Raw genomic sequence first — 22,958 nt, forward strand, 5'->3', positions numbered from 1 at the left:
TGAGCTCCGGGCCACCCATTCCCATCTGTAAAGTGGGTACAGTGTCTCCCCGGTCTGCACGAGACCGTCTACACCGGCCGCACCAGGTGATGGCTCGAGCCTCACGGGTTGGCATTTCTCCCACCCGGTGGCTCTGGGGAAACCCAGAAGCCCAGGCCCGGGGGCAGCTTCACGTCTCAGGGCCGAGGGGGCTGATTTGCGGTGAGGAGACGGAGGCTCTCGTGAAGGTTCTGTTTCCTTCAGTGCACGTGCTGTCTGCTCGGGCACCATCTCGGAGGCTTCCTCACCTCCGGATCCGCTTAACCCCTCTCCGTGTTGCAGGGGGAGGAGGGGGCACGGCCACAGACGGGGCCCGACGTGTCCTCAGGCCCCGGCGGCCCTTTCCTGCCCGCGGGAGCTGCGGGCTCCTTCCTCCCAAACTCTGCACCGTTCTAGGACGAACTTACGCCCACGGGTGTTTGCCTTTTAGCTCTTCTGTGAACATCATAGAACTTACAGAGACTAAACGCGTGCGTGATTTAGGGGAAGAGTGAGCTCGGGGATTGGCCCTTATTAGAGGAGTTCCGGGCCTCGGGGAGGGACAGGCGGTTCTCCGGGCCCCGTGGAGTCCCCCCGGGAGGAGCCGTCACCAACACTTGGCATAAGCGTCAGGACGCTGGGGGGGGGGGGACAGCCAGCCCCGGTGTGCGGAAGCCCCCGCACCCCCGTAGTGGACGGCGAGTGCGGGTCAGGAGGGGAGGCCAGCCTGTGAGACTCTGAGGACGTGGGGTGTCAGGCTTGACCGACCGCGCACACGGACCGCCCGCCCCGCCGGGTGCCCACGCGTGTCCCAGCCACTCAGCACCGCATGGGCGCGGGGACAGAAATCCAGGCTGAAGGGCGCTCCTGTAGCCTCCTGGTCTGGAGGGGCCTGTGGCCCTTGTCCTGTCCTGTCCCCCACGTTCGGAACTGGGAGAAAACATGGAGCTTTTCCTTCTCTGGGTCCCGCTGCAGACTGGCGAGCGCTTGGCCGCGTGGCCGGAGGCCTCCCCAGCGTGGCCGCCCCCACGGCTCAAGGGAGGGTCGGGAGAGGGGCCGCCCGTCTGCCCAGGCGGCCTCCGGCCTCGTGCACTGGGAAGCGCCTTGGAGAAGACTCGTGGCCTCCGGTGGGGAGTTTGCGCTGCACACACTGCAACTCTTTTTTATTTATTTTTTATTTATTTATTTATTTTTGTTGATTTACAGCATAACAGTGTTCATTGTTTTGGCATCACACCCAGTGCTCCATGCAGTACGTGCCCTCCCTATTACCCACCACCTGGTTCCTCAACCCCCCCCCCTCAAGACTGTACACTGTACTCTTGCCCCGAGATGCCATCGGAGACCCGTGTCCTCTGCTTGGCTCTGCTGCGCGACCCTGCCCCTCGCCATCCCGGGGTCCAGGAGAGAGGCCTTCTCGTCGGCTGCCCTCCTGCAGGGGAGGACTTTGTCCAGACCAGGCTTCTCCGCGGGCCGAGGGGTGAGCCCGTCAGGAGCCAGGGGGCCGGTAGGGGCCAGAGTGTGGCCAGGGGAGTGTCTGTCGCCGCCCCGAGCTGGAGCGCGGAAAGGTGGGGGAGTGGCGAGGCCCAGAAGACTCGGCGCAGAGCCCCGGGCCGGCGAGCGGGGTGCGTGGGGTCCCTCCAGGACCTGCAGGACCTCCAGGACCCATGGTGAGGGCTGGGGCATGTGGGCTCCCGCTCCCAACACGCACCTGCTGTCCCTTTCTGGCTGCCGTTCCGTTCAGCCTCGTCGCCGCACACCTGCCTTCAGACGTCGCAGCTTCCTAAGCCTCACTACGAAATGCACGGGGACTTGTTGGGGCTCCCTTCAGCTGGTGAATGATATCGGGGCGCCTGTGAATCCCCCATCATGGGCACAACCTGGTAAAACCCACTTGGCGCCTTCCCACTGCCGAGGAGGGGCGTCGTGTGCGGCAGGCTGAGCACCGGCGGGTGGTCCGGGAACCCCGTGGCCTCCGGGGAGGAATCGGGGATTGCTGTGCGGCTCTCCCCTCGGGTCTCAACTATCTCATGAGGGCATTGGCCTAAATGCCATTGGACATGGCGGCTGAGGCATTTTCCTCAGTTTTAGAGTAAAAATTCCTCCGCTAAGCACAATTCTCGTCAGAGAATCACACTTTGGCGGCTTGTCTGCAGAGTAAGACGACGTTTGGCAAAGGCCTGGGGCGCTCGCCCTCCCAGGACGCTGTCAGCACCCCGCGGTTCCCTCACCCCGAGCACCTGTCAGTAGCCCCCCAAGCTGCTTTGTTGACATGTTCCCTGTTCCCGCGGCTGAAGTCTGGTTACCACCCTGGGTTCTTTCTGGAAAGAAAAACCAGTGCCAAAGCCCTCCTTTGAAATTGTCACCGTGGCTGATTTTGAAGGTAGTGACTTCTAACTAGATGTGTGTGCAAAGAGTTAAAATCTCACCGACGTTGACGGCCCGAGAGAAAGTGGGTCTGAATTTGCGAACTTACAAGGCAGAGATACAAGCGTCACTGAACACAGTTTGGGAAGGTGACGGGTCAGACCGTGTCTTCCTTGGGGGATTCTGGGCGTGGGTCAGTGTCCCCACACGGAGTGGGGCCTACGGGATGCGGGAGTCCCAAAACTAACGGGCCGGGAGACCCGCTTGTAGTGAGGCATTTCTCGGCATTGGTGTCTGAATTGTGGGGTTTTACAGATGCTCAGAATGATGCAAGTATCAATTATGCAGAAAATGGCACCCTGGCATCCTGGGTGTTGGGAACCTGAACACCCATTAAAAATTGGCTTAGCAAAGACCTTTTAGACATCGGTGTGTTTGCAAAATAGGGAGGGACCCTATAATGTGGCGATTTTTGAAGAAGAGTCGAACAGAGCCACGCTGTGGTCCTGGTAAGAAAGGTGACGTCAGCCTCATGTTCAAAGAAGAAACTGAAATTCAGAATGACACGTCACGCGTGGAGGCCACAGACCGGGGACAAGGATGGTTTCCTGAGCCCCAGGCCCGACGTGCTTGCTTCCAGCTCCTCCTTGTCAGTGGGGAAGACGTGGCGGGTGCGGGGAGCCTCCCGGCAGCGGGCGTGTTAGCCGAGCTTTCTCCAGTCAGTGTTGTCACTCGACTCAGTGACAAAAGCCACTTTGGTGACATCTGTGTTCATCTTCAAAGTTGATATTTCGTAGTCAACGTTAGCCCAGGTGTTGGAATGCTTTTGTATTTTTATTTCTCTGGAATAGTAACATGCCCCGGTTTCCGGGAACGTGCGCTCCCACCTCTGCCCTGCGCGCACTGCTGTTCCCCGAGGCCGAGCTGCTCGGAAGCCGTCCTGCTTCCAGGCCTGCACCGTTGGGATGTGCTCTGTTCCTCCATTTATTAGTCACACTCAGGTCTCTGGCCGGTGTTCACTGAGCGGCAGCCCTGTGCAGGCCCTGCTCTAGACTTTCCGTTACCGTCGGTGAGTCTTTGCATCTTGGAGGAGGAAGACCAAGTCCCGTGTGAAACCAGTGGTAGAAACTCGTGCCCCACATTAGCGTGATCCACGTTCGGATCCGTTTCCCAGAATAGCATTTTCTGTTGCTTCAAAATATCAATTGCTTTGCTTTTTACATTTAAGAAAGGAAACATATTCCTTGTTCAATACCAAAAATCTTCCCTTAATCATGTATGTATTTTTAAGGATTTTAGTTGAGAGTGAGAGACCATGTGCGTGAGAATGAGCAAGCCGGGTCGGGGAGGAGCAGAGGGAGAACAGGCTCCCCACTAAGCAGGGAGCCTGATGCGGGGCTCGATCCTGGGACCGTGAGACCATGACCTGAGCCGAAGGCACAGGCTTCACTGACTGAGCCACCCAGGCGCCCCCTTCATCATATTCTTTGTTGAACAAATTCTTTCTTCCCGGAAGAGTTCCCATGCTGGTTTGGAGCAGAGTCTCCTTCTGGGCCACACCCACGTGGGTGGTTACCGTGACATTTCCCGTCACTGTATAACCGGGTGAGTTCTTCCTCTGTTAGATTCCTTCTCGTCTTGCTGGACTGTACCCTCGAGTGATCTTTTCACGAAGGACGAACAGGGTCACGTTTGCGGAAAACCCCTGGTTCAAAGCCACCATAGTTTTTGTCTTCATTCTTTGCGTCTCTCTGGTTCTGGTAGAGAAGAAACGGGTCCGGAGGGAGGAGTGGATAAAGGATCCACTCTGAGAGGTGCCGGTGGAGGTTGGGACAGCGGTGAGAAGGTGAAAACTGCGAGTGGCCCGAGTCTCAGCAACGCTGTCGCTCACTTCACAGAGCTGTGTGGGGACGGGGAGGGTCCAGGAGAAGCAGAAGGATCACGGAATCCAAGTTGACTTTTCTTGGTTCCAGGATCAAAATTCTGCAAAATTTGTAAAGTGGCCACATTTCGGACTGTGCGGAAGCATCAGGTTCTGGGGAAAGTCTGTGGCGCTCCACGACCCGTGACCCACGGGTTCTTCCTGGAGTGTCCCGTGACCGGGGCGCTGTCCGCAGTGCTGACACGGGATTTCTGATAGCCACGCCCAGTGTCCCCCGGTCCCATCAGCAGGCCCGTGGCTGTTACGATGTAGGGCGATCGGTGTAGTGGGAAGGAGCTGGGTGAGAAGGAAGACCTGGTGCGGGGAGCCGTGGTTCCCCCGTGGCTGCCGCTGAGCGCCGTTGCTCGGCGGTGGATCCCAGACCCGGAGTGTCTCTGCTCTCTCTCCGTGAGGAAGCGGGACCGGGGCCCCTCTGTGCATGGACGAAAATGGCTCTTGCAGCCGGATGGTGCAGAAGGATGGGCGGGAGCCTGGTGAGGGGCTGGCCCCCGGGGCAGGGGGACAGAGACCTTCCTCCCGACCCTGTAGCTGTCCTGTCCTGGGGTTGAAACTTCTCTGGCTCCCATGCCCACAGCCCCCCAGCCTCCTTCTGCAGGGCCATGGGGAGGGGGCTGGCCCCAGGAGACACCGGTCATTTGGGATTCACCTAAGAGCCAGTGCTGCGGTGGGCCTTGGCTGCCGCTACGGAGAAGTTGGGGGACGAGTCAGGTTGGGTGTCAGCGGTTAGGGGTCCGGGGAGAGCAGAAGAAAATAGAATGCGTGGGAAAGAGGCCGTGTCCAGAGAGAGCAAGGGAGAGAAATCTAGAATTCAGTTTCCATGCCTACTTAGGAATGGTGCGAGGGCCAGGAGGGGCCACAAGGTGTGACTGCCCATAATAGTCCCCGGACCCCATGCAGCTCCAGTTTCTCCCGGAAAACCTGATCTCACGCTGAGATGCTCTCCCGGGGTGTGGCACAAAGGGGAGCGCCATCTGCTTCTCTCGGGGTCCACCAGCTGCCGGGGAAGCTGAGCCCAGGACCGCTCCCAGCACTCGCGGGGGACGTGGAACCTCGTTGCCAGCATCAAGCACAAACTCGGTTTGCGTCCTCGCGAGCGCATCCCCGAGATGCGGTGGGCCGGGGGCCGGAGCAGGTGGTGTGTGAGACCCCCAGGCATGGACCCTTCCTGCTTTGCTGTCTGGGGGACGGTGACAGCTGGGGAGGAGGAAGGGGCAGGGTGCGGCTCCCGGTGCCGGCCCCGCGAGCTCTGGCACGTCGGTCCGTGGGCCTCCTGCTCTCCGTGGCCGCTGCCGCCCGGAAGGCGGGATGCTGGACTTGGCGGGGGACGTCTTCGTGCCACCTTCTGCATGTTTCCTAGGCGTCAGTGATGGTTTTGGAGAATTTGCAGAACATGCAGGTCGGAGACGTTCTGGGTTTACACGCAGACAGGAAGCTCAAGCGAGAGCCTGCTGTGAAGTGACAGGGGCCCTTCTCCAAACCACGCCTGTGTCCGGGGACGGGAGGGACACGCGGGGCTCTGCCACAGCTGTGAGGGCATCAGAGGGTGGTCATTTGGAACCCCCTTCGCTTATCTCACTTAGGATCCCTACGTCTCTTAAATCTAGTTTTTAAACACGGGGACTCCTTCATGGCTAATGTGACATTTGTTTATCTTTGTCAGTGGTTTCGTTCATCCTTTAAGGTTTGCGTTCTTGGGCAGTAAATGCTTGTAAAGGACCGTGCGTTCTGGAGCTCGTCCTGGAGAAGCTTTCCCAGGACTGCCCAGGCACCCCGTGCTACCTGCTAGGAATGCGATGAGGTCACAGAGAAAGGGAGGAGCCCCCCCCCCCACCGCAGCTCTGGGACCTCATGCTGTCCCCGGCCTCGCCAGGTCTGCTTTTCCAGCTGAACTCCTATTCCCAAACCCACGTCTGCCCCAGGGAAGCCCCAGGGAACCCTCAGGGAACCGAGGGGTCATTTCTGTATCTTGCCTTAGGTTTCCTGTCAGTTGGCTGTCCTGTGACCTCCAGTCCTTGGTGGGGTCAGGAAAGCCGTGAACATGCCGCTCGTCTGGCTTTCGTCTTGTTGTAAGGGCGGGATGAGCTCCTTGCATCCCAGGGAAAACCAGAGCCCCCACATAAGTTTTCCCATTGGGACGTGCTGTACTCGTAGGAAAGTGCACCAACAACCGAGCTCCTGAGTAATTCCAGAGCAAACCCTTGTCTCTTTCTCTGCAAGTCCAAACGGCAGTTCGTGGTCACAAGCTTGCAAGTCAGCGTCGCTGTGACTGTTTCTGTACGTGGAGCGCGTGGAAACACGTGGGTGTGCGTGCGCGTGCGAGAGCACACGTGTACGAGCATGTACTCGCACGCAGGCGTGTCTGTGCATACGTGTGCACGCGTGTGCCCGCACAAGGTGTCCCACATGCACCGTGCACCTTTGTCTATGAGCCTTGTGTGTGTGTGTGCACACGTGTTCGGGAACTCAGCTCACAACCTGTCCACACTGGAGAAAATTCTGCGCTGGCGCCGCTGACCGCCTCGGTGTGAGGAGCACCGCGGCGTCCCGCAGGCCCGGGGACCCGTCACAATCTCTTGTGCCAGCACCAGGCTCGGGTGTGGGAGCTTCTCCGCTCCTCCCGCCTCCCGACATCACTGCTCCAGCCGGCAGAACAAGCCGAACCACCTCGGAGGGACGGAGGAGGCTGGAGCTTGCAGAGCCGGGGTGGGTGGGCGGGGCGGGGCCCCCCAGGTCCTTGGCAGCTGCCCCCTCTGCACCCGCTGTGCGCGCTCAGCTCCAGGCTCCCCTACGTGCCAGGCTCCCACGGATGTCACGGGAGGGAAGAGGCCCGGCCGCCACCACTGGAAATGACAGCCTACCGTGCTTGTCCTTGGTCTGGGGCTCCCATCCCCTTCTCAGACGGCACCTGCTGGGACGTCTCTCACCACACTGGGGGTGGCCTGGGGACCTGGGTCCCTTCGATCCAGGTGGCTCTTCTGGAAACCTCCTGCCTGGAGGGTCTCTGTGCCTGCAGGGACAATGGCGGCTCCCTTTCATCTGAGCCCCAAGCCGCTTCTCCTGCGAGCTTTGTGCACCTGCTCCCCAGAGACCTGGGCCGGTCTGGGTCAGGCCAGGGTTTGAGACTCTCAGTGGTGACCATTGGGTGGACACGCTCCAGAGGTTCTGGTCGCATCGTCCTTCCAGGAACCTTTGCACGGACACGGCGTGATGGGGTATGAGAGGCTCGAGATGAAGAAGCCGTGCCGGTCACAGATGCGCCGTCCGTAGCAATCCGGGACGGAGCAGCAACAGAGCCCCTGCAGACCGGCACGAGTCACAGTGACGGACGTGGCGGTCACTTAAATCCTTAAGTCACTGGTGGGACTTAAACCCTGCCAGTCTGTCCTCTCTGCCTCTCGCGGCGCAGAGCTGCCCACACGGAGGACCCTGAGCTTCCTCCTGCTGTGGTCTCCCACACTGCGAGTCTTCTGGCTCCCAAGGAGGCTGCTGCCCCAGGACACTCTTCCTCGCTGGAAGAGGCCAGAGGCCATTGGGCAGAGGGCATTGCCAGAGGAATCCCTTAGCTTCCAGAAGCAGGCACCTTCCTGAACGTTCCCGTGGACTCCTCCCACACACCCCACCCGAACGGGGCCCCTCGCCCACCCCCAGACCAGCCCGTCAAAGACGGGTTCCTTTAGGGCGTAGACCTGGGGCGGGGGTGCCCTCTGGGGGTTCAATTCCCACCTGGTGTCGTGTAGCGGGGGGAGCCCACAGAGGCTGCGTGGTCCACGTGGGCCCGGGGGGGGGTCCATATGTCATTTAATTGGGTCAGTTTTACCCACGGGTTGAGAAGTTACGTGATGCTAAGATTCTCATGAGCCCGGTAATGGCTTCAAGTTACTTTTGTGTTCTGTCCATTGCAACAGCCTCGCACGCAGTGAAAAGATGGACGGGCCCAAGCACGAGCACAGCAGGATGTCGGTGCCCGAGTGAGACGGGCTGTCCGCACACGGGGCCAGCTGTGGGGTGCGTGGGCCGCCAGGTCTGCGCCTTCGGGCTCTGCGTGCGGAGGCTCTGTGCTCGCTGGGTCCCCGGCAGGCTCCTCCCTGCTTCTTTCTCACAGGTTCCTCGGCTTCTCCTTCCCGTTTGCTGTTCCATCGGAGCTGCGGGATCTGCTGTCTGGCTCCCGGGGGGGGTGGGGGACCTGCTGGTATTTTGATGAGGCTTCGGGTGCGTTTATAAATGAGCTCAGAAACAGTGGTTCGCGTGGCATCCACGCATCGCTAAGAAACCGCCCGGATGTAGTCCTTGGAGTGGCCACCGCTATACTGGCCCGCGGTTCCGTGGCGTGGTTCCGTGGCGCCGCACCCTGGGCCAGGGGTCTGTCCCGCTGCCGGTCTCCGCTGGGGTCACTGGTGTGGGTGCGGTCGGCTGGCACCCACCTGGGGCTGGGGATCCGCAGCCGTGGGGCCGACCTGCCACCATCCACCCTCACTCAGTGGGGATGCTGCGAGGCCTCAGCTGTGGGGGGAGCCCTACGGCCAGCCTGGGCACCAGGGCTGGGGAGTGGACCCCACCTCCGTGGGCGGCCTTGTGAGGGGGCACACACAGGAGGCTACGGCCGGCATCTGTCACACCGAGTTTTCCATGTGTTTAGCTCCATTTCCCACTTTTCCGGCTGCGCTTTCCTTGTCCGGCTCCATCTCTTTCTTCTGAGCTGTCCCTTGGTGTCTTATCACGTCCGCTGCTAGCATCCTCGGGGCTTGTCTTCTGCCGGGCCGTCTGTGTCTGTGTGTTTCCGTGGACGTGTGCCCACGGGCTGTTTGGACACGGCCTGGGGTCGTCACGGAGTGTCAGACCGTGAGCGGCCTCCCCACCGGCTTTAGGGCCGTCCCGATTCCTGCCTGGACTTTGACTTTTGCGGTTCTGCCAGCTGGCGAGACCGTGGGGCGACCTGGGACACCAAGAATTAAAACTGCGGCGCTGCCAGCGGCTGGGAGCCCCCGTTGTCTGCGCCTGGGCTCCTAGGTTGCCTCAGGGTCTCAGATGACCCCCGAGGGCCAGGGTTCTGGAACCACCGAGTCAGAAACAACCACACCTTTCTGTCGTCTTGGTGCCTTGGGTGACGTCCGGTAGAACTCGCTACCAGACGTTCCGAGAATGCAGATCTCTGTCCACGGCGTTTCCTCTCTCCACCGACCCGATCCTGGTCATGGTCACGCTTCGGTTCCGGTGGTTTCTCCGGGGTCGACAGGGTCCAGACCTGTCACCCGCAGATGGCTGTGGTTCTACGCCTCCTCTTAGGAGTTCCCTCCCTTGGTGGTTCCCAATACGGATGAGGCAGAACTGGCCACAGAGGATTATTAGCCAAGAAATACGTCCTGGTTTTCGGCCGATGGGAGGATAAGGTGGTCTCTGAAGGTGGACTTACTCAGGCACTAAAAGCCCCTTAAAGCCTCGACAATGGGATCGTGTCTGTCCAGTCTGAAATTGTAGCGGGACGCCTCAAAATACCTTTGCTGCTTCTCGGCCTCGTTCAGTAACAAGGGACGGGAGAGGGCCCTTTCCCCTGCCATTGCGGTCAGCTCCGGGTGGACAACAGTGGCCGCATTGTGTTCTCATCCGTGACGTCATCGTGGGGCCGCGGGTGTGCTCGCCACTCCCCGCAGCGGGCGCCCTCGGAGGTGCCGCCCCCAGGCCGCAGGCTGTGTCGCGGTCAGCAGGATGTCTGCCGCCGGCCCCCTGGGACCTGCTCACATCCGATCGGCCGCGGGCCGGGGAACCACCCAGACACGCTCGCCCAGGCCGCGTCTCCAGCGGGAACCCGGGGGAGCCGGGAGTCTTAGTGTGAGTGGTGGCCTGTGTGTGCTTCTGGGACGCCCCGGCCGGCGGCTCGGGAAGCAGGAGGCCCCGTCCTGGCTCTGGGCTGCGTTTTGGACGGTTTGTGTTCCCACCTGCGTTGTGGGAGGTAGTTTAGGAATATTTGAGAAAACTCCCTCCGTCTCCTTCCTGGTTTCCAGCAGTCAGTCTGGTTCACACGGTGTGGCCTCGGGACTCCACACGCAGACCCAGCGCCCGGGCTCAGGCCCGGTAAAGCCCCGGTGCAGCCCGCCAGGCCTCCTCTTCTGCCTCCGAGCAGGCCGGGGGCGTTCTGTGTACCGCGCGGGGCGGCAGAGCGGACGGGCGGAGGGATGGCGGGAAGCTAGCGGCCACCTCTTGGCTGGGCCACACGAGGACGTGTGTGTGGACGGCCGACATCCACGGAGCGCGGCGGTCCGCAGCTGTGGCTGAGAGCGCGCGCCTGGAGCGTCAAGAACGCTGTGTTTCTGGCGCATTGAGCGTCCTCTCGTCTCCAGCCCCCGTCTGGCCGCGGTTACACTCGCGCTCAGCGTCCTCGGACGGGCCAGGTGAGGCCACGGGCTGGGAGCTCGGCTCGGACCGGGCGGCGGTTGGAGTGGCTGAGCCGTGGCGACAGCTCGTCCCGGGCTCTCAGGCAGGGACCACGGGTCACCTGCAGAGACCAGCGTGGAGCCGTGCAGGAGACACGGCCATAGGGCTGCCAGATGCCATCGAAGGGTCCCCTGCTGCTTTCCCGCTGTGCAGATGCGTGACCTCGGTTTCTGTTCCCGTGCACACGCTTTGTTGGAAATATGGGGGTTTCCACTGAGACGGGGGGGTGCCTGGGAGGATATCTGGAGGTCAGACCCCGACTGGCTGGTTCATGCAGCAGAGGGACTGAGGCAACAGTGCCCGGAGAGAGGGTCCGCGGGCGTCTGGGGACGGGTCTGCCCTTGAGCTTGGGGAGGCCCCGGGCGGCGGTGCCAAGGGGACAGCAGGACAGGGGAGCTGGTCCACAGTCTTCCCGAATTCCGGCACCGGAACCAGTCCTGAGTATTGGTAAGAGCTGGTCCCTCCGCGGGGCGGCCACTGGCACAGCGCAGGACCATCCGGCCAATGCGCGTCACGCCCGGCGGCCTCGGCAGCAGCCGTCCCCCCCCCCCCCGGGACTGACGTCCGAGGTCAAGGCCGGGGCCGGGCTCGGTTCCCTGAGGGGGCGCGGGGGAGGGACCTGTTGGCCGACCACGTCTGGGCCTGTGTCTTCGCGGGCTCCCTCGTGGGAGGCTGTGTCCCAGTCTCTCTCCTGAGGACACCGGGCAGACGGCATCAGGACCCAATGGCCTCATGTAACACCATCAGCTCTTTGAGCGCCTCCGGGTGTGGCCGCTTGCTCGGGGCTGGCGGTTAGGACTCCACATAGCTTTTGGGGGACCCGGTTCAGCCACAATGAGAGGTGCCCCGCGGGGTCTGAGGGGCCAGGCCCCTCTCATGCCCCGAGCCACAGACAGCTCAGTGGCGGGGGCCACGGGCTTGGGATCAGCAGTGAGAGCCCCAGGAGGGACAGGGTCCCACTTCTTGGGGGCGCGGAGCTAGCGCGGGGAGCAGGCTCTGGCCCCACCGGAGGGCTGGCTGGCTTCTGCGGAGGCCTGGGCCTGCATCCCTGCCATGGCCGGGGGACCGCGTGGGGCTGTGTTGCTGCTCTGTGAACAGCTTCAGCTCGGCCCGGCCCAGCGGGCCGCTCACTGCCCCTCTCCAACTGGCCAGCGGTCGGTCCCGTGCCTTCTAGCCCTGAGGGGTGGCGCGCCCCGTGCCCCCGCTTCGAGAGGCTGAGCACGCAGCACATCCCCGCCCCGAGACGCTTGTCCGGGGCCACAAGCCCAGGAGGCGGCCCCTCACCGTCAGGATCTAGTTGTGCGGACGCCGGCTTCTCGAGCAATCTGACTGTTCTCTGAGGCATGGAGACAGGCCCGGGCTTCCTCACTGTTCGGCAGCAGCCTCTGAGCATTGAGGAGAAAGTGCCACGGGAGGGGGACAGGCCCTTGTGAGCAACTGGCGTCTTCCGAGGCTGGGCTGCCGGGTGTCGTCTAGGCAGCTCAACGGGACTGCGCTGTGGGCTTTTCTCCTGTCCGTGTGTCAGACGCACACATGTGGCCGAGGGCTCGGCCAGGGGCTCGGCTCTGGCGTCCCCGTCCCGAGAAGCCAGTCTTGAAGCCTCTGGGCCTCAGTTTTCTCCCCTGTAACGTGGCGGTAGGTCTAGACTCCAGGAACCCACCTTCTGGGGTCTACCGTAACCTCCCGGCCATCCGGAAGATGCAAGCGAAGGTTGCTGTGTGATACCGTGACCCCGGGATTGGACTGCACGGGCGCTGTCCCCCGGAAGTGTCGTGTGCCATCAGGAAGTGGCCATAAGGGACATCCACACGGGCACAGGGCAGGACCATCCTGTGTACAGATGTGCATGCCCCAGTGCGGCGGGTCCTGACCCGGGGGCGTCCCCGAGCTCCTGACATTGGGCAGCAGCCGCGGGAGACCCCGAGTGCGGTCATAAGGGGCAGAGACGAGAGACGATGTGCAGACGGGGTGATGGGTCTGGAGCGTCACCAAGGACGGAGCTGGGCGGACATGCGAGCTTGGGCGTTCACAAGGATTTCTGTTAGCGAGTCGGAGGCCGGAGCCTCGTGGACGCCGGGATGAGGTCCCGCAGGGGGACCACAGGGGACAGAATGAAGCATGTTCCCTGACTTTACAGCCGAGCTGCGTGTCTCTGACAGACAGTGGGGCGGTGGCGGCCGGCGGGCACTGCGGGCTTCAGACCCGTGGGCCGCGCGCAGCAGAACGCGGCTCTGCTTGGAAAGTAAAACTTGACGGTGTGCCGGCGTGCGCACAAACACACAGAGCCCGACTCGGGCTGGTCTGGTGAGAGGTAAGCCGTTTGCAAGCACGCTCCGCAGCCCGAGACCCGCCTCCCTGCCACACTCCTGCTGTGCCCACCAAGACTGGGGGGCGTGTGGGCCGAGCCGGGCAGCGTCCAAGCGGAGGGTCGGCACGGGGTGCTCTTGTGAGGTGGGCATCGGGGAGGAGCCCTGACCCGCCGCGGCTCACGTCCCTTAAGACGGAGTCTGGCCCACACGGAGCGATGAAGTCATGTTTGGGTCCCACTTCTGGTTCGTCTGGGACAAAGACTGACAGCCCAGGCAGGTGACCAGCAGCAGGGCAGAAGGTCGGACGATGCCGGTCTCAGGGGAGCCCAGGGTCAGGCTCACCCTCGGGTCCCGGGAGCCTGGCAGATAGCAGGCGGGACCCCCACACCCCCGATGACCGTGGGAGGACAGGGCAGGTCATGAACATGAGTCATAAAGGAGGTGGAATGACACTCCGGGCCAAGACCAGCCCCGGGCCACGTCCACCAGCCGTCGTCAGGGAAGATGAGCCCCGGGGCCTGGGCCAGGGAAGCCAGCTGGACCGCAGGCATCGCAGTCGGACAGGAGGGTGCGGTGTTGGTGGCGAGGGTGTGAGCACCGTGTGTCTGGGGCGGGTGCGGCTCGGCAGGGCGTCCCGGGGACCCACCCGTAGATCAGGCTCAGGTGCCCGGGACTGGCTGCTTTGTCTCCTCGGGGCTGAAGGAGCTTCCCGGGTGAGAGCCCGTGTTCACACAGAGACGGTGCTCGGACGTGCCTGGTCGCCGAAGCCTGCACGGGGCTGGAAGCCATCGGCAGGTGGGTCGGCAGACGGGACGTGCGCCGTGGAAGGTCGCTCCGCGTTCAGGCTGAACGGTGGTGGACACGCGTGCCGAGCCGCACATCCGGTCCCGTGTGCTTCTGCTCACGTGAGCCTAGAGGAGAGGAAGCCGGATCCGCGGTGCCAGAGCCCGGTGGCTTTGCCAGGGTCCAGGCGCTGCCTGGGCAGGGGTGATGGGAAGCGCCCTGACGTGACCACGGCCTTGACCTGGCCATGGCTTTCCAGGTGCCATCACGCTGCGTGCCAGTGAGCGCGTCTGAGCTGGGGGTGAGCTGTACCTTGTGGGACCTGGACCTCGTGCCCCAGGGATGGAATCGGTGGCCTGCCGGGACCTGGGGGATTGGCTTTTAAATGGCGGATGCGGCAATCTTCGCGCTGGCTTCTGGGGACCCTGGTGGTTCTGGCCCGTGTGGCAGGCGGTGGGGAGCAGAGAGCCTGCCGCGTGCCAGCGAGGTGCCGGGGGATGGGCAGGATGCTGGGCCGGACAGCGCCGTTAACCTCTCATACGTGGAAGGAGGACATCGTCAGGCCTGGCCTGCCTGGCATGTTCGGGACTCTGCTTTCTAGAAGCATCCCCGCCCGTGGAGGGAGTGTGGACGCAGTGTCCCCGCCTGCGGTGGAATCTGGTCCTCCGGCTGCTCACAGTGGGACCGCATCAAGTCACCTGTCATGCTTCTGTTTGCTCGGAGGGCGGTGCTCGCGGGGTCCCCAACCACACAGCAGGAAGTATCTTTGCTGTCCCCTGTGTGTTTTCTGTCCTTCACATCCAGAGGGCCAGTTACAGTAACCGTGGGGTATGAGTTAGTACCAAACCATCCCAGCACTGGTGTGAGACAAACACTGCCCGTCCTTACCCTCGGGTCTTGGGATCGATACTAAAGCCACAACGGGCTGGTGGGTCGGGGCTGCTCGCGGGGCTGTGGGCCCCCAAAGGCCTGATCAGGCCTGGACACCCAGCTTTCACGTCCAGGACCTGCGGCTCAAATGTCCTCCAGCCACAGTGGCTGGTTCCCCCCAGAGCTGACCCCGCGAGGACCGGGGGCTGGGCAAAAACTGTATTTGGCAACTCAGCCTCGGAAGTCACAGCTTTGTGTTTCCAGCACAGTCGGTGTGGTCCCCCGGGGGGCAGCTGGTCCCTGGTGCCCCCAGGGGTGCTCAGCTTGTAAAGTGAAGCAGGCCCCGCCCCAGAGAGTCAGGGAGCCCGTCTCAGCCAGCTGCACACCCCATTCTGCAGAGAGCGTGGGCGCCCCTTCTGGGACCGGGTCTGCAGGTGCGCCGGCCACGGGCGGCCCTGAGTGGGGATCGCAGCTCCCTGCTTGGCTCTCTGCCACGAGGGGTGTGACAGGGCAGCTCAGGGGACAGGCGCAACCGAGAAATGTGAGCTGAGCCTCCGGCGTCACCGTTGGAAGTAAGACATGCACGTGAGAAGGGGAGAAAAACCGGTTAGGGCCGTGGGTGAGTCACCGCGCTGTGTCAGAGCCCAGCCAGAGGCTGTCGGCTTCCAGGGCCGCGGCGGTTTGGGAGTGAGTAGTAGACTGCGCGTCTGTTTCCCTGGGGTCCACGTGCAGTGTGGTCTTTTAAATGATGCTGAAAAAGGCTCCGATAAAACGACCTGTAGTATTTTTTCCTAGAGGTGATCGGTCACCAGTAATATTTGGGGGCATTAGTTCTAGACTTTTCTTCCTTCCTTGTGTGCCGGGGCTGTGTTTGTGTGTGTGTGTGGTCTGAGTGTGTGACGCACACGCGACCTGCGTGTCACTCCCCGGAGGAAGGACCGCGGAGCGGGGCGTGGGTGAGCCGCGAGCCCCGAGGAGGACCGTCCGCGTGCGGCCGCCGGGGCCCCGGGCGCCCGTCCCGGCCCGTCCTGACCGCTGTCCCTGTCCTCCCCAGGACGGCTGTTCTCAGTGAAGGACCCTGCGCTCGCTCCTGAGCAGCGACCATGGGCCTGCTCGCCTACCTGAAGACCCAGTTCGCGGTGCACCTGCTCGTCGGCTTCGTCTTCGTGGTCAGCGGGCTGGTCATCAACTTTGTCCAGCTCTGCACGCTGCTGCTCTGGCCCGTCAACAAGCAGCTCTACCGCCGGCTCAACTGCCGCCTCGCCTACTCGCTGTGGAGCCGTGAGTGTCCCGCGCACGAGGGGGGCCCTGGGGGTGGGCATGCTCCCGAGGGCGTGACCGGCAGGCGGGGTCCAGCAGGGGACCCCCGCCCCCCACGCCCTGGGACCAGAGGGGCTGACATCGGCAGACGAGCCGCCAGATGCTTAACCCCAGACTGTCCACTGGGTCGAACCAGGTGACGTTCCGACAGTCGGCCACCTGGAACCCGAGGACGCGGTTTCGTGTGGTTGGCATATTTCGGGAGTTTGAGGGTGTCTATTTCAAGTATTTCGGGCATATTTCGGGTATTTTGGGTGTTTGAGGACAGACATAAAGTCGGCTTGCCGGCTGCCAGCCCACAGGCCAGCTGAGGGCCAGAGCATCGCGAGGCAGCGGCAGGCACCTGTCGGCTCTGTGCACACGTGAGCGTCTGTCTGTGAATGACAAGGACTCGCCCACCTTTGCATACGTGTGTAGACGTGCGTGTCTGTGGCCGATATGCCCCTGGGTGTGTGTGTGCACATGACATCGGTCTCCACCTGCCAGGTGGACAGAGACGCCGGTGCCCGACAGCAAAGCCCGCTGTCACCAGAGCCAAGGCTCGCACTGTGGCATGTCTGCGGGGCACCAGGGCCATCGTAGGAGGAGGGCCCCCTGCCAGCGGCTTTCCGCACCGGAGCCCACCGTCCGTGTCAGCCGTCATTCCAGAGCGAGAGTGTACCTGGACGGTTACCCGCGGAAGTACCTGTCTGCACGGACGTCCCCATTCTGTCACTTCCACGTTAGCATAAAACCAGCAGCCGCAGTGGCACCCCTTAGCGGAGACCGAGTACGGTGAGGGGACAGCGGCCCCACAGCCGGGATGAGCCAGGGCCTCTCCGCACCGACACAGAACCCTCCACTAATATGTTCCTAAGCGGAAAGACAAGTGCGCGGCGCGCTCCTGCTCTCTCTGCGGACAAGCGTGCACCGTCTGTGGCCGGGTGTGCCCGGAGGGTCCCCAGGGGTTGCCAGGAAACTGAAAGTCCCGGGGAGTGGAGGAACGAGGGACTTCTACTGCTCAGTGATTTACTCCTTGTTTGGTTCTTGTTCTTTCCATTATTTACACTCACTTATGATTATGTCTGACCTTGTGCTGTTCACGTTTCTTAGCATCAGACCCTGTTTCCTTTATCGTAAAGAGAAAACAACACGCATCTTAGAGCCTACGGGAAACGGGCTCCCTTAGCCCCCCAGCTTCGGGGGTGGAGAAGGGAGGACGGCTGGGGAGGCCGGATGCTGTGACCCCGACGGCCCCAACTGAGAGCGGCGCGCTGGCCCGGGGCTTCCGCTTGTCGCACACGCTCGGTAGCTTCGGTTCCCAGGGTCTGGCTTCTGTTTTAGATAAAAGAGGATTCTGCAGGGGTCGGGGGGGAGAGTTGAAATTCGTGTCATGAGGAATATCCGAGGAGCGGCTCATGAGTACAGCGGGGTCCGGTGAAACCTCATCGAAAGGCCGACGCTCATGAACAGAGACTCAACTGTGGCCTCCACGTGCGGCAGGGTCATTGGGGAAACGCTCCAGCCAGCACGGGCCGGGCGAGGCCTGTTAGCACCTGGCTGGGGGCACAGCTGGTAACGGGACTCCCAGCCCTGCGCCTCCCGCAGCAGAGAGCCGGGCGCTGGCCCTGAACCTTGAGCTGGACGTCCAGGGCCCGGCGGGACCAGCTGCGGGGCGCGGGCGGATCCAGACCCAGACCCGGCGCCGCGGCTGGGGGAGCAGGTCCGCAGCGCCCCCGGGGTCCGCAGATCAGGGGGAGACGCCGCCCCTGTTCAGCTCGGAGACGCTCGTGGGTGAAGACAAAGCAAACAGGAGCCGTCGTCGGAGGGCGGGAACGTGCGACAGACGCAGACGGAGAAGCAGCACGAACCGCTTCCCTGAGGGAGATGCGTAGTTGCCGGACGCGGACGAGCGTGACACGGACGAGCGTGACGCGGCGTCGGACCCTGTCACGGGAGGCCGGGCGCCGCCGACGCGAGTGTGCGGCCGAGACCCAGGAGGGGAGGGTGACGCAGGGCTGAAAGGAGGCAGGGGAGCGGCCAGGTCTGCGGAGGGGACGCGGCAGGTGGTTCCGGGACTCCCCGTGGACAGCGGGTCCCCAGCAGGGAAAGCAGTTGACACGCGCGCCACAGACCGAGGCCACAGACCGCGGAGACAAGGAGCAGGTGACAAGTGCCCAGACAGGAGAGCCCGAGGGCCGGCCGGACGGACAGAGGGACCGACTGCGGTCCTTCCAGCGAGGGGACACAGGAGTGGTCCGACGCTGGCCCAAGGCCCACGGCCGCGCACCCGCCATTCCCGCCCCGAGAATGTTCTTCAGGAAGAGCAGAAGCTGCATCACCAAGGCAGGGTCTGAGGTGCCGTCGGGGAAGCGGGAGCAGCTCCGTCCACGCGAGCCCGTGAAGTGATGGCCGAGCCGGCCTGTGGGGCGGAAGCGGGGGAGGCCTGGGGGCGGGGGAGGGGGCGAGTGAGAGTTCCAGCCCCCCTGGTCCCAGCTCCCCTTCCTGAGTGGCCGGGACAGCGACCGCCGCGGCGTCAGACGTCACTGGCGACGGCTGCGTGGGAAGCACCACCAGCCCGGTGGGAGAGCTCTTGGAGGAAGATGGGCTCAAAAGCAAAGACAAACCGTTTTTTATAAAAAAGACAAGGAACCGGACAAAAGCACGGAGAAGTACTCGCGGTCGGCGAGCAGCCCGGAACATGGCCTCAGTGCGGGGAGCAGCCCGAGCCCGAGCAGCGCCGGCCTTGCCGAGCACGAGGCTGGGGGAGCCCCTGGCCCGCTGGAGCGGGGGTGCTGCACAGGCGTCCCCTCCGGCCAGGACGGAGGAGAAGGCTCCCCCAGGTGGCCGTGAGACGGCCATCACAGCATCGTTTCAGTGACCCCGAGCCAGCGTCGTATGTCCAGTGGGACAGGTGCTCCTGCTCTCACGCTGTGAGGCCTGATGTCCGCCCCCCATGCCCCCGCTCGTGCCCTGAATGCATCCCAGTGTGACCCCATCTGGCCCCGGGCTCCCGCTGACCCGGCCACGCCAAACCTTCCGGGCTGGAAAAGAGCGTCGCCTCCCTTGCAGCCGCAGTGTCCAGACCGAGTAAAGGCGGGGCGTGTGCGAGCGGCGGCGGGCAGCGGGTGAGAGGCTGGGAGAGAGCACTGGCTTGTTCGGAACAAAGGAAACCCCACGGGAAAATGAGTGCCAGGCCCGGGAGCCCGCCAGCCAAACCCCTTGTTCAGAACGTCCCCCCGCTGGGCCGGGACCCCAGGCACAGAAGACGGGCCGGCGGCCGCATGTCACTGCACTCCACGGGGAGGGAGGCTGCTGGTCTCCCGGCGAGATGGGCGGGGCCACCCCTGGCCCGTCCTCCCCTCTGCAGGTGGAGACCAAGCTTCCCCACAGGTGACCCTCAGGCTCATCCTCCTGAGAATGTCTGTAGGGGATCTAGGGTGTCTGTCCGTCTCTCCCTCCCTCTGTCTGTGGTCTCTGAGCGCCACAGGGACGGCTGGGAGAGCCCGCATTCACGCAGCATTGCCCGCTTGGCCGACGGGCCCCGGAGCTCCTGCAGGTGGGAGCCGAGACGTCCCCCTTCCAGGTGGGGCTACACAGCAGGCGAGGGGCTGCCGAGCCAGTCTGGACGCTGCACCCCTGCGCCTGGCGGCCCTGAGTCAGGAGGTCAAGGGCCTCTCAGACAAGGGATAAGGAAGCAGAACTTCCCCATGTCCGCGGCAGCATCGTTCCCAAGAGCCCGTGGTGGGGACACCTGTCCGGCAGTGGATGAACGCACAGAGACAGCGCGGTCTGAGCCTGCGGTGGGCAATATCCCGCCTTTCCACGGGGACTCCTGCCACATGGGACCACACGGATGAAACCGCAGGATGTCGTGTGGATGAGCCGGTCCCAGGACACGTCCTGCCCTGTTCCGCGTCTGAGAGGGACCTGAAATGGGCCACACCTGGAGGGCCACAGTGTTTGTGATGCCATCCAGCCCTGTGCCCAGCGGTAACGGCACGGGATTGTGCGCTGAGGGCGTGTTAAGAGGGTGCGTCGCAAGTGTTCATACTAGAATAATGGGAAAAACCTTGGCCCATTCCCCGCAAATTGCTTTCAGACCAACAGCCTCCTCCATGGTGCCCTGTGACCCTGGGACTTTGCCCAGGCCCTGCCCCGGCTGCCACCATCGGATTAAGCCAGAGCCAGAGTGGGGGCGGGGGAGCAGGAGTGGGGCTCCTTGCCGGCCGTGTCTCCATGTCTCCGTGTCTCCGCGTCTCTGCGTCTCCGTGTCTCCCTGAGGCAGGCGGCCGGGGGCCCCGTCAGCAGGGGACACTTTGACACGCACAAGTGGCCTTGTGGCCTCTGCTTTCCTTCCTCTTCTTTTCAACAGCTTTCCTGAGAGTAAATTCATCCTTTTACAGTATACGGTCCCTACAGGTCAGTCCTTCAGGACGGCCTCTCCCTGAGCACGCTGTTTTCCGGGCCAGCCCAGGTCATGGCTGGGTCACGTGGTGCGGTGTGGCCAGACAGAGGTCACCCAGCCGTGCATCGCTCTGTGGGCATTTGGGCCATTTGGGTGGTTTCTTCCGTTTGGCTGCCGTGTGGCTCCGGGCCACATGGATCCCCACAGGGATCTGGGGCAGAATCACTGGGTTGTCCAGAAGCTCCGCGTGGACCCCCAGTGCCGAGAAAGTGCCCAGCACGCGCCCAGCAGCCATCCTGCCGTGCATTCCCAGTGGCGCTGGGCAGGGCACCGTCTCCCCGTCCATGTCCAGGGACTGCCCTCCCAAGGAGGGGTGTCTCGCTGTGATTTGGTCCCATCCTGATGACTGACGGTACCGAGCATCTTCTCGGGGGCTTGTGGGACAAGTGTCCGTTAGGGGCGTTTGTCTCCCACGCCTGAGCCTTTCTCCAGGCTCAGGAACGTGCGATAGAATTGTCCAAGGCTGGCAGGGTCATGAGTGGCAAATTTGCCTCAGACTGGTGGTCCTTCCCACTGACCCTGCCTTGGGTTGCCCCGTGGGTGGAAGGGACTGGTGAGTGTCAAGGTATCATCGAGGGGCAGACCTTCTGTCCGGGGCAGACAAGAAAGGTGGGAGCCCCGATCAGCAGCATGTGGGGGACAGAGCCCAGGCAGCCCTCACCTGGGCCTGGGCTGGTCCTCGGCCCGGGCTGGTGGGGGTGTCCATCGGGAAAGAGAGACCCGCCCCAGCCCTCTGGCTCTTGGATGTTACCGTCACAAGACAAGTCCAGAGGCCGTGTAGGGAAGCACTGTTTCCTCCTTTCCGTAAACGGGGAAACTGAGGCCCAGGTAGTCAGGCATGGAGCCTGCTCTCCAGGTCCTGACCTCCATCCCTGAGGGCCAGTCCCATCAGAAGATGGGTAGACTGGTGTCCAGCACAAAAACAACGGGGCTTCCCTGCAGTGATCCTGAGCCCGAAGGTCGTGCTTCCTGGTCTGTGGGGTCACCTTTCTGGGGATGCCTGGCCATGGTGGGCACGGCCACACTGCCGACTACAGTGGCCCTGGGGCTGGCTGTGTGTGTGCACCCACCGCTGTCTTCCCATTCTGTGGATGAAATGATTGTCCCTCGAGTCACAGCACCTGTGGGAATCCTAGTAGGACGGGAAGACGTCCGTCTAAGATGACGGTTTTCCTCCACTTCCGCTTTCCATTTGTGTTCTCCCTGACTTTGGCTTAGAAAAGGTCATTATAACTTTGGAAAGTTAGATTTATGAAATATAAACCGTCAAAACTCATTTGTAGCTGGAAGTCCCACCCCAATGAATATCCTGTAAAGTCCCCTGAGCGCGGGCTTGGCCGGCGCCTCCCGCAGCGGCGGGGCCGGGGGAGCTGGAGCCGAGCCCAGCCCCCGCCCCTGCTGACCCCGCTGCCCCGTGTCCACAGAGCTGGTTATGCTGCTGGAGTGGTGGTCCTGCACGGAATGCACGCTGTTCACGGACCAGGCCACGTTCGACCGTTTCGGCAAGGAGCACGTGGTCATCATCCTCAACCACAACTTCGAAATTGACTTCCTCTGTGGGTGGACCATGTGTGAGCGGTTTGGCGTGCTGGGGGTGAGCCACATGGGGGTCCCGGGGAGGTGCGAGGGGTGAGCAGTGTGGGGTCCCAGGGGATTTTGGGGGTGAGTGACATGGGGTCTGGGGTTTTCTTCCCTTCCGGTGTAGCCCCTGAGTCCTCTGAGCCCGGAGTCTGAGGTCAGGTCAGCCCTCAGCTCTCCAGAGCTTGTCCTGAGCTCAGGCTTATTGCTCTGCCTCCCAGAACCTTGCGTCCTCGACAGCCCAGAGCTCCCTTGGGCAGCCGAGCCGTCGCAGGGAAACGGCAGGGTCACCTGAGGCCGGCTGAGCAGTGCACTACAGAGAAAGCAGCCGTACTGGGCCATCCCAGGTCACCCTCCGGGAGCCCCGGTCCTCGCGGCCAGAGCGGGCACCCCTCCCTCCGCCAGGCCTGTGCCTCAGTTTCCTTGTCTCTCAGATGGCATGCCTGCCCCTTGGGGTCATATGGAAACCAGCGGGCACATTGAGAGCAGGGCTGCCTCAGTGACGGCAAAGTCACCGAACACCAAGCCTGTCTCAGGGGCACCTGCGAGGGTCTTGACTCTCGCCACCTGCCCCCTCCCGCCAGAGTTCCAAAGTGCTGGCAAAGAGGGAGCTGCTTTACGTGCCCCTCATCGGTTGGACGTGGTACTTCCTGGAGATCGTGTTCTGCAAGCGGAAATGGGAGGAGGACCGGGACACCGTCATCGAGGGGCTGAAGCGCTTGTCCGACTACCCCGAGTACATGTGGGTGAGTTCTCTGGCCTCCCGACCCCGCACAGCCTCTGTGATGCCCATGCGCTGCAGCCCATGAGACCCCGACCCCGGGAGCAACGTCACAGCGGGGCCGGGTCCCTCCCCCTCTGAGCTTGTAGGCTGGGGGGCCCCTCCCGGGTCACC

General features: G+C 62.9%; 1 protein-coding gene across 3 annotated transcripts in view; it reads left to right on the top strand.

Annotated features, from left to right (window-relative positions):
* AGPAT3 (1-acylglycerol-3-phosphate O-acyltransferase 3) overlaps nt 1-22,958 on the top strand; it is a 93,731-nt gene that overhangs the window by 57,379 nt on the left and 13,394 nt on the right. For all 3 annotated transcript variants that reach the window (XM_046001704.1, XM_046001703.1, XM_046001705.1), the window contains exons 2-4: nt 15,773-15,999; nt 21,910-22,079; nt 22,648-22,809. In XM_046001704.1, the coding sequence (XP_045857660.1) occupies nt 15,822-15,999; nt 21,910-22,079; nt 22,648-22,809 (510 nt within the window). In that variant the 5' untranslated portion in view covers nt 15,773-15,821. The remainder of the gene's footprint in view (nt 1-15,772; nt 16,000-21,909; nt 22,080-22,647; nt 22,810-22,958) is intronic.

The sequence above is a fragment of the Meles meles genome, chromosome 4 (assembly GCF_922984935.1).
Source record: "Meles meles chromosome 4, mMelMel3.1 paternal haplotype, whole genome shotgun sequence".
Taxonomy (NCBI): Eukaryota; Metazoa; Chordata; class Mammalia; order Carnivora; family Mustelidae; genus Meles; species Meles meles.